At 40.1% G+C, this 11433-nt stretch overlaps 1 protein-coding gene across 1 annotated transcript in view; it reads right to left on the bottom strand.

The window, feature by feature from the left end:
* The window catches only part of LOC139386427 (beta 3-glucosyltransferase a), a 63426-nt gene extending 55316 nt beyond the window's left edge, over positions 1–8110 (bottom strand). The window contains exons 1-5 of the mRNA XM_071132018.1: positions 8101–8110; positions 7864–7973; positions 4043–4119; positions 2662–2773; positions 45–181 (exon numbers count right to left, since the gene is read on the bottom strand). Coding sequence (XP_070988119.1) covers positions 45–181; positions 2662–2773; positions 4043–4119; positions 7864–7973; positions 8101–8110 — 446 coding nt within the window. The remainder of the gene's footprint in view (positions 1–44; positions 182–2661; positions 2774–4042; positions 4120–7863; positions 7974–8100) is intronic.
* Between the last annotated feature and the right edge of the window lie 3323 nt (positions 8111–11433).

Consider the following 11433-nt stretch of genomic DNA (forward strand, 5'->3'; position numbering starts at 1 on the left):
AGACAACAAGAGTTAAACAAGGTAGATATAGATTAGGACCTGACCTGTCAAGCAGGGGGATGCTAAGGGCCCAGGCAGCAGAGAAGTCTGGGTATTTAAAGATGGAGGGGTTCTCTGCAAAGGCGTAGTGGTGGATGATGGTCGACTCCTCATCATGAAGAGGTTTACCCAGGAACCACTCCTGAGGGATGGATGTGACATCATCAGCATCATGGTGACATTGCTGCTAATGCGCCACACATCTGGGCTGTATTCATTGAGGTGATAAACATTAGAAACATTGCAGAAAGAAATTTTATAAAAAGAGCAAACATGATTCCCAATTAGACATGACAAGCAAATTTACTCATGTCTTTGTTAACAAACTACTGCTTGCATGCATACACTTATTTTATTTGGATAAATGGAAGCATATCTCTGAGGGGAGTCTACCAGTTATTAAAGTAGTAGCTGTTTTTAAAGTACCCAAAACTATTCTGGGACTTTATTTGACCATAGTAAAGATGGTCCCTGCGTTAATACTGAATCGAATTGAGTCTAAATTGAAGTCACACATACAGAGTGATTTATTAAAATGAGTCATAAGACAGCCTACATCCTTTCCGACAGCCCACATCCCTGATATAGCGCTGTGCACAGAGCTCAGGGCTGTGTGTGGATGATGAGATAATAATGAATTCTATTTCCCACTTGGAATTGGAATCCCTTACAGGTTCCAGGCTGTCCCGGCTAGCAGATGGAAGGTTCACTTAATTATTATGCATTGTTTTTCAGAGTAAGAATAGCTTGAACCTCTGTTCTCTGTTAATAAGAACAAAACCATTTTTTGGTGAAGGTCTGGTGTACCACCGGGAGGTGTAATTAGTTTGATGTTGTTCATTGGACGGTATCGGGATGTACTAATCAGGATGGCCGTTGGATGATATTGGGCTTTGAGTTCTCTATCCCGTGCTTTGGTTTAAAGCCTGTTTCAACTGTCCAGGCTTATCAAAAAACTAATCTTTCAATCCATAAAAATAAGCAACAAAAACATAATTTTTGAACTCCCAAGACAACAAGAAATATATGTTTGACCGTAGGAAAGCCAAGTAAATTGGAAACTGATAAAACCTACACAAATTATTGATGGTAACAAAATCCAGAAAGTTTAAGCATTCACTTTTCTACAGTCAATAGGATGACAGGTGTTGCTTCAAAAAAAAATGAAGCAATACCTCTTTCAACTGTCATTATCTGGTTTTATCCTCAGAATCCACTTTTCTAAAACAAAATTAATATTAACTCAATAACACTATGGAGGACAAAACCTTATATTGGCATCCTGTGCTCGTGGTTTAAAACAACTAGGTAATCAACCTGCAACACCTGGATCCTGAACCTCAGAGAGTGAGACAAGCTAGAAGTAAAATGGTAGATAAAATAAAAAAATAAAATATATATTTTTTTAAATACTTATTTATTTAACCAGGCAAGTCAGTTAAGAACAAATTCTTATTTACAATGACTGCCTCGGAACAGTGGGTTAACTGCCTTGTTCAGGGGCAGAGCGACGGCGATTCGATCTAGCAACCTTTCGGTTACTGGCCCTATGCTCTAACCACTAAGCTACCTGCCGCCCCAAATGATGACACCTTAATAAACCCTGCATGCATCTGTGCTGCCGGTCAAGATAAAATGTTAACATTATTATTATTGTTGGAGTGAGAGATTAAAATAGGCCTCCGGAGGACGGGAGGCTAAAACAGCTCATACTGTGTTTGACAGACAGCCTGCTTTACAGGCTGGTTGGACTGCAGGCCTAGACAGGCCGAGATAGGCAACGGCACAAGGTTTGGGGAGGATGTCGGCTTCTATCTAACATTTCGTAAAATTTGTTTGGGTAGGCAGAGCTTAAAATGCAGGCAGGAATTGCGTTTAGCTAGAGCAGAGATGGGCAACTCCGGTCCTGGGATGCCAGAGTGGTGTCACACTTTTTCTCCATCCTTAGCAAACACAGCTTATTCAATTAATTGCATTCTAAACTGAAGTTGATTATTGGAGTCAAGTGTGTTAGCTGGGTTCCCCGAGGACTGGAGTTGCCCATCCCTGAGCTAGAGCAACAAGTGGATCCGGCAGCGACGTTATCGGTAACACGATTCCTATTTCCGACCACTCTATCCCAACTGGTGCTGGAACTTCTACAGATGTGTTAAGCTGGAGCATTGGTATATTGCCGGAAGCAACCTATCTCTCTAGAAACTAGGTTTGTATGGGCCCAGATACAGGATCCAACCCAATGCTTAAGGTTGGAATGAAAAATGATGTCCAATACTCACTTTAATTTTACCATAACCAGGGTTAGTATTTCAGAGCCGGTATTCTGCTGAAGAGGACTATACCCAGAATAGTTATTTTCCTTTTCGAAGTTACCAAGACAGTCCATCATTTATTTCCCAGACCCTAGTCACTGCTGTTGCCTAGGGTGTGGGTTTCCAAGACTAGGTCCAACCCACTGACTATTACAGCTGCGGAGACAGAAGGCTGGTGCTCAGTGGGGAAATTCCCATGTCGTTGGCTAAGGAGAAGTGAAGTACTGTGAATACGGTAAGTAAAGACTGGTACAGAGCGGTCCCTCCGTGTAAAAATATTATTATTACAATCCTAAGTCTGTGGGTCACTTACTTTTCTCCTGTCAAACTTCCTGAGGGCCTGGAGCAGTTTGGTCACCTTGACGTTAGTCTCCTCTTCCAGAAACACCAACCAGGATGAGTTCTTCCCAAACAACAAGGATAAGCTGAGGAAGCAGAAATACTCTCAGGGTCACCACACCTTTGCACAGCTTATTGAACCAGTGGATACATTCATGACATGACCTCTCGTTTTGACCTCATTGTAGGAAATAGGCTAGCCTGGTTCCAGATTGGTATTACGCTCTTGCCTTCTCCATCATTGTTGTCATTGTTTGGCATGAGAATTCAATAAGTAGTTGGCAAGAGAGCAGAAACAGACTGACACCCAGGCTAGCAAAAGGCAGAACAGGGCATAAGTTGACGGGCGGCTATAGGTAACTATCATAGTATGGTAGCTAATCCTGTTACACAATAGGAGAAATACCTTCTAAAATTCAAATGAATTAAGTATTGTGTGTATTGGTCATGCTGTACTAAATCAATAATACTTTCATGTAACCTCCAATATTGCTACATGATTATTTGCCAGAGATTATATGTTTTTGCCTGACCCTAGCAGGTGGAGACAGTCACATGCTGTATAGTAGGGATGTGCATCTTTTTCTTACAAGGCGATTTTATACGTATCTAGATACGAGCACCTATAGGATACAAGAACTGCACGTTTTCATTTGAAACGATTTCAAAGACGTCACCCCACCGCCACCATGGGGCACTCTGTTCTCAACGTTGACATTTTAGAGTTGCCCTGCTGCTGATGGAGCTCATGAGCTGGTTCTGTCTGGTGTGTGTGAGTGAGTGCATGATTGCATGCATGTATGAATGACGTGTATGTCTATGGTGGGGGGCAATGTTAGATTTGATGAAGGGATGGTGAAGCTCGCCCAACATGTCTTGAAAGCTGCATGTGCATGCATGCTTGAGTTGTCTCCGGCAGTAGCTTAAGCTATTTATATTCCAGTAAATCACAATGTTCAAAAATGCATTTGAATAAAATTACCTAGCAAATTACATTGGTTGTCACTCAACAAATAAAGCCTAATATTGTGAAGGCCATTTTGCTGCACACAGTGCGCAGTTTGAATAGACTACTGATATTGCCCGGGGTTGTTCGGCATGCAAAATGACTCAATAACCATCAACATAATTACATTCTTAGTTCAACACTGAAGGAGAGGACGCAGTTGTCACAAAATATGAGCGGTATTTTCGGAAGGTAGGAAGTCATTTGAGGTCCAAAAAATGTTTGCTAAACTTTATCGGTGAATCGTTACATCCATACTGTACTGTATGGATGGGAATTACAAGATGGAAGTCTTTGTGAATGTGGGTAATGGCTGCTCTTTTGAGAGCTGACAGGTCCAAGCACTTACTAAGGCAGCACAGGAAGGATGCTCCAGTCTCCCTCATTGTCTGTCAGACTGTGGAGGAGCAGGACCGGAGGGGGTGTCTGAAAAGAGAAAGAGTGTTTAAGTCAAGCCCAACAGTGGGACCTCTGGAAATCTTTACTTTACAGCAGTAACCTAAAGAAGTATTGACTTCAGAGCAGAGTAACTAAGGAAGTGTTTACAGTAGTAACCCAAGGAAGTATTTTCTTTACAGCAGATTAACTAAAATAGTATTTACTTTAAAACATTAACCTAAGAGGTAGTCTTTACTTTACAGCAGTAATCTCGAGCAGAGTAACTAAGAAAGGAACTCTTCAATTTAGAGCAGAGTAACCAAAGAGTCTTTAGTTTACAGCAGGAGGAAAGACAACCTAAGGAAGGACAGTCCTCAAAAAATCTTTATTAGAAGAAATTGTGTTTGTTTAGTTGGAGACAGCAGAGGCACAGAAACAAAGCCTAAGAACTAGAGCTGGGACGATAAACCGAACATTTGACACTGACCACAGCGATCACTTATCGCAGGCATTTTGCTGATGTTGTTCATTACAATAAGTAGCCTATACTAGAGAAATGTGAAGTTTGAAATGAAATGTTTGCTAATATGGGCGATTGTTAAATGGACAATTGACAGCTACAACCATCACACTACTAGTAGTAGTTTAAAGGGTCATCCTTTTATCGCAATTTCAGGCAATTTATCACAATATGGATTTTTGTTCATATCGCCCAGCTCTACTAAGTACCTATAGAATAGTTATTTTAAAACAAACAAACTGTGTGTAGCCTAAAGGTACTCAGGTGTGCAAAAGATTGCCACAAAGTATTGAAGTATTTGACTGCCCTAGCCACTTTCGTGAAAACACGAAACTTGGGTTACAATCAAACCTTCTCTGATTCCGAGTTGAAGGGCATGTGATGTATTCAGTAGTGGCCTAAGTAGGCTCGCACAGAGAGGAAAACAAGGGTTCATGACTGCATCCACTCCACTCAGCAGACTGGAAACCAAGGGGGACCATGCTGCTCACAGACACACAGAGACACACAGACACACAGCCTCTCTCCAGATTGATTTAAATACTCAGGCTACTCAACAGCAATGCCCCACAAATACCTAGCATCACACCATCATAGTACTGGACTGTAAATCCCTAATCCTAGTCTGTGTCCAGTATGTTAACCACATTAGTCAGCCGGGGGTTTGCCAGCAGCTCAGTCAAGCCCCATATACACACTAACAACATAATGGCATATTCACCAGTCTAAACTTGACTTTCACCTCAGGTAGTAAGAAACAAGTCAGTTCAAACACCCCCCCCTCCCCTCAGAACAGCCAGCCTCAATTGGTCGGGGGGTTACGGACTCTACAAGGTGTCGAAAGCATTCCACAGGGATGCTGGCCCATGTTGACGCCAATGATTCCCACAGTTGTGTCTGGCCGGTTCCCCTCTTTCCACTGGGATTCTCTGCCTCTAACCCTATTACAGGGGTTGAGTCACTGGCTTACTAGGGCTCTTTCATACCGTCCCTAGTGCGTCACTTGAGTGGGTTGAGTCACTGATGTGATCTTCCTGTCTGGGTTGGCGCCCCCCCTTGGGTTGTGCCGTGGCGGAGATCTTTGTGGGCTATACTCGGCCTTGTCTCAGGATGGTAAGTTGGTGGTTGAAGATATCCCTCTAGTGGTGTGGGGGCTGTGCTTTGGCAAAGTGGGTGGGGTTATATCCTTCCTGTTTGGCCCTGTCCGGGCGTGTCCTCGGATGGGGCCACAGTGTCTCCTGACCCCTCCTGTCTCAGCCTCCAGTATTTATGCTGCAGTAGTTTATGTGTCGGGGGGCTAGGGTCAGTTTGTTATATCTGGAGTACTTCTCCTGTCCTATTCGGTGTCCTGTGTGAATTTAAGTATGCTCTCTCTAATTCTCTCTTTCTCTCTTTCTTTCTCTCTCTCGGAGGACCTGAGCCCTAGGACCATGCCTCAGGACTACCTGACATGATGACTCCTTGCTGTCCCCAGTCCACCTGGCTGTGCTGCTGCTCCAGTTTCAACTGTTCTGCCTGTGATTATTATTATTTGACCATGCTGGTCATTTATGAACATTTGAACATCTTGGCCATGTTCTGTTATAATCTCCACCCGGCACAGCCAGAAGAGGACTGGCCACCCCACATAGCCTGGTTCCTCTCTAGGTTTCTTCCTAGGTTTTGGCCTTTCTAGGGAGTTTTTCCTAGCCACCGTGCTTCTACACCTGCATTGCTTGCTGTTTGGGGTTTTAGGCTGGGTTTCTGTACAACACTTTGAGATATCAGCTGATGTTCGAAAGGCTATATAAATACATTTGATTTGAAACTGTTGAGCATGAAAAATCAGCAGCGCTGCAGTTCTTGACACAAACTGCTGTGCCTTGCACTTACCACCATACTCCATTCAAAGGCATTTCAATATTTTTTTGTTGCCAATTCACCCTCTGAATGGCACAAATACTGTACACAATCCATGTGTTTTTTGTATCAAGGCTTAAAAATCATTATTTAACCTGTCTCCTTCCCTTCATCGACACTGATTGAAGGGGATTTAACGAGAGACATCAATAAGGGATCCTAGCTTTCACCTGGATTCACCTGGTCAGTCTATGTCATGGAAAGGTGTTCTTAATGTTTTGTATACTAAGTGTATAACCCCTATAGGGAGGCCTGCCAGATCTATTGGAGTGATTGGTTCGAAACGATCATTAAGAACACGTGATTGGTTCGAAACATTAAGAACACCTGCTCTTTCCATGACAGACTGACCAGATGAAAGCTACTTTATTTCATTGCACTACTGGACAATACACTATGCTACCAGTACCTCGTTTTCTCTACCTCTCAGATGGGGATACAAACTGAGACAATGATCGTTTCCTTCACATAAAAAGCAATGCTGACACCATGTGGCAAAAAGCATGGGCTGCACTGGTGCCTCTTTCATTTATTATGTTTGTTGTGAAAAGACATATCCTTTATTTCATTGGTTGTCTACGGTATTCTGTACAGAACTTATCAACTCCACTCCTTAATTAGGTTTTATAACACAGTGTTAAAGGAACAATCTGCAGTTCAAAAAACAACAAAGCAGGCACCCCGCAACTGTTTTGGTAAGGGATGGGGCTGGAGAAATGTAACCACTCTCAATGGCTTTATTTAATTCATTTAAAAGTCTAGCTGTCTCGCTCACAAGCCTGCACTGGTATTTGATCTTGCATCCTCTGTCTCACAAACACACTTGACCACCATTTTGAAACACTTTGGCTGGAAGCTTCACCGAAAAGCAATTCAATGGTGGTATACCAATGGTGGTATTTCAACTTGACACGGTTACACTAAACTGATGGTTTTCCACACAAATTATTCCAAAAGAGTAACGGCTATATGGTCCACAGGGAGCAAAGAGGAATAAGTAGGTAAATAACAGCTATTTGTGGCCATGAACCATATTGCTTAGAGAAGATGGTTGAAGTTAAGGGATGCTGTTGTTTCTCTAAAAACGTGTGTGTGTGTGTGTGTGGGTGTGTGTGTGTGTGTGTGTGTGTGTGTGTGTGTGTGTGTGTGTGTGTGTGTGTGAATTACTATCATTGTGGGTACCGGAAAGCCACAAATGTCCCCACAATGAAAGTAAAACAAGGAATAGTCCCTCATGGGGACATGTCCCAGGTTAGGGTTACAATTAGGGTAGGAGTTAAGGTTAGGGTTCAGGGAAAATAGGATTTTGAATGTAAATACAGGATAGTAAAACGTTGTGCGACTCTAAGAGGCATTGGTGGCGCTGGTGGTACCTGTGTGAGGCTCTGAGTCTGTTGTAACAGGTCTGCTCTCTGTCTCTCCGCCCGACTCACGTGGAATGAGTTACTCTGGCTCTGGATCACAAACACTATCTCTCGCAGGTCTGCAACACAAAAACACCACAGGAACAGATCAGAGACACGCAAACACCAGGTTTAAAAAGAAGAAATACGCAAACATTAGGTCAGAAAAACAGCACAGGATGTGAATTTGTGCCAAAACAACACAACACATTCCCATTCTAAAGATATTCTAGGGATAATTAACACTCTCTTACATTCCCACACAACACATTCCCTTTCTAAAGATATTCTAGGGGTAATTAACAGGTCTCCTACATTCCAACACAAAACATTCCCGTTCTAAAGATATTCCAGGGATAATTAACAGCTATCTTAAATTCCCACACAACACATTCCCTTTCTAAATATATTCTAGGGATAATTAACAGCTCTCCTACATTTCAACACAACACATTCCCTTTCTAAAGATATTCCAGGGATAATTAACAGCTCTCTTAAATTCCAACACATCACATTCCCTTTCTAAAGATATTCTAGGGATAATTAACAGCTCTCCTACATTCCAACACAACACATTCCCGTTCTAAACATATTCCAGGGATAATTAACAGCTATCTTAAATTCCCACACAACACATTCCCTTTCTAAATATATTCTAGGGATAATTAACAGCTCTCCTACATTTCAACACAACACATTCCCTTTCTAAAGATATTCCAGGGATAATTAACAGCTCTCTTAAATTCCAACACATCACATTCCCTTTCTAAAGATATTCTAGGGATAATTAACAGCGCTCTTAAATTCCAACACAACACATTCCCTTTGTAAAGATATTCTAGGGATAACTAACAGCTCTCTTAAATTCCAACACAACACATTCCCTTTCTAAAGATATTCTAGGGAAAATTAACAGCTCTCTTAAAATTCCAACACAACACATTCCCTTTCTAAAGATTTTCTAGGGGTAATTAACAACTCTCTTAAAATTCCCACACAACACATTCCCTTTCTAAATATATTCTAGGGATAATTAACAGTTCTCCTACATTTCAACACAACACATTCCCTTTCTAAAGATATTCCAGGGATAATTAACAGCTCTCTTAAATTCCAACACATCACATTCCCTTTCTAAAGATATTCTTGGGAAAATTAACAACTCTCTTAAATTCCCACACAACACATTCCCTTTCGAAAGATATTCTAGGGTAATTACCAGCTCTCTTAAATTCCAACACAACACATTCACTTTCTAAAGATATTGTAGGGATAATTAACAGCTCTCTTAAATTCCAACACAACACATTCCCTTTCTAAAAATATGCTAGGGATAATTAAGAGCTCTCTTAAATTCCAACACAACACATTGCTTTTCTAAAGATATTCTAGGGATAATTAACAGCTCTCTTAAATTCCAACACAACACATTCCCTTTCTAAAAATATGCTAGGGATAATTAAGAGCTCTCTTAAATTCCAACACAACACATTGCTTTTCTAAAGATATTCTTGGGAAAATTAACAACTCTCTTAAATTCCCACACAACACATTCCCTTTCGAAAGATATTCTAGGGTAATTACCAGCTGTCTTAAATTCCAACACAACACATTCCCTTTGTAAAGATATTCTAGGGATAACTAACAGCTCTCTTAAATTCCAACACAACACATTCCCTTTCTAAAGATATTCTAGGGATAATTAACAGCTCTCTTAAAATTCCAACACAACACATTCCCTTTCTAAAGATATTCTAAGCATAATTAACAGCTCTCTTAAATTCCCACACAACACATTCCCATTCTAAAAATATTCTAGGGATAATTAACAGCTCTCTTAAATTCCAACACAACACATTCCCTTTCTAAAGATATTCTTGAGATAATTAACAGCTCCCTTAAATTCCCACACAACACAATCCCTTTCTAAAGATATTATAGGGATAATTAACAGCTCTCTTAAATTCCCACACAACACATTCCCTTTCTAAAAATATGCTAGGGATAATTAAGAGCTCTCTTAAATTCCAACACAACACATTGCTTTTCTAAAGATATTCTAGGGATAATTAACAGCTCTCTTAAATTCCAACACAACACATTCCCTTTCTAAAGATATTCTAGGGATAATTAACAGCGCTCTTAAATTCCAACACAACACATTCCCTTTCTAAAGATATGCTAGGGAAAATTAACAACTCTCTTAAATTCCCACATAACACATTCCCTTTCGAAAGATATTCTAGGGTAATTACCAGCTCTCTTAAATTCCAACACAACACATTCCCTTTCTAAAGATATTGTAGGGATAATTAACAGCTCTCTTAAATTCCAACACAACACATTCCCTTTCTAAAAATATGCTAGGGATAATTAAGAGCTCTCTTAAATTCCAACACAACACATTGCTTTTCTAAAGATATTCTTGGGAAAATTAACAACTCTCTTAAATTTCCACACAACACATTCCCTTTCGAAAGATATTCTAGGGTAATTACCAGCTCTCTTAAATTCCAACACAACACATTCCCTTTGTAAAGATATTCTAGGGATAACTAACAGCTCTCTTAAATTCCAACACAACACATTCCCTTTCTAAAGATATTCTAGGGATAATTAACAGCTCTCTTAAAATTCCAACACAACACATTCCCTTTCTAAAGATATTCTAAGCATAATTAACAGCTCTCTTAAATTCCCACACAACACATTCCCATTCTAAAAATATTCTAGGGATAATTAACAGCTCTCTTAAATTCCAACACAACACATTCCCTTTCTAAAGATATTCTTGGGATAATTAACAGCTCCCTTAAATTCCCACACAACACAATCCCTTTCTAAAGATATTATAGGGATAATTAACAGCTCTCTTAAATTCCAACACAACACATTCCCTTTCTAAAGATATTCTTGGGATAATTAACAGCTCTCTTAAATTCCAACACAACACATTCCCTCTCTAAAGATATTCTAGGGAAAATTAACAACTCTCTTAAATTCCCACACAACACATTCCCTTTCGAAAGATATTCTAGGGTAATTACCAGCTCTCTTAAATTCCAACACAACACATTCACTTTCTAAAGATATGCTAGGGATAATTAAGAGCTCTCTTAAATTCCAACACAACACATTGCTTTTCTAAAGATATTCTAAGCATTATTAACAGCTCTCTTAAATTCCAACACAACACATTCCCATTCTAAAAAATATTCTAGGGATAATTAAGAGCTCTCTTACATTCCAAGACAACACATTCCCTTTCTAAAGATATTCTTGGGATAATTAACAGCTCTCTTAAATTCCAACACAACACATTCCCTTTCTAAAGATATTCTAGGGAAAATTAACAACTCTCTTAAATTCCCACACAACACATTCCCTTTCGAAAGATATTCTAGGGTAATTACCAGCTCTCTTAAATTCCAACACAACACATTCCCTTTCTAAAGATATTGTAGGGATAATTAACAACTCTCTTAAATTCCAACACAACACATTCCCTTACTAAAGATATTTTAAGGATAATTAACAGCT

Source organism: Oncorhynchus clarkii, chromosome 27, assembly GCF_045791955.1.
Source record: "Oncorhynchus clarkii lewisi isolate Uvic-CL-2024 chromosome 27, UVic_Ocla_1.0, whole genome shotgun sequence".
Lineage (NCBI taxonomy): Eukaryota > Metazoa > Chordata > Actinopteri > Salmoniformes > Salmonidae > Oncorhynchus > Oncorhynchus clarkii.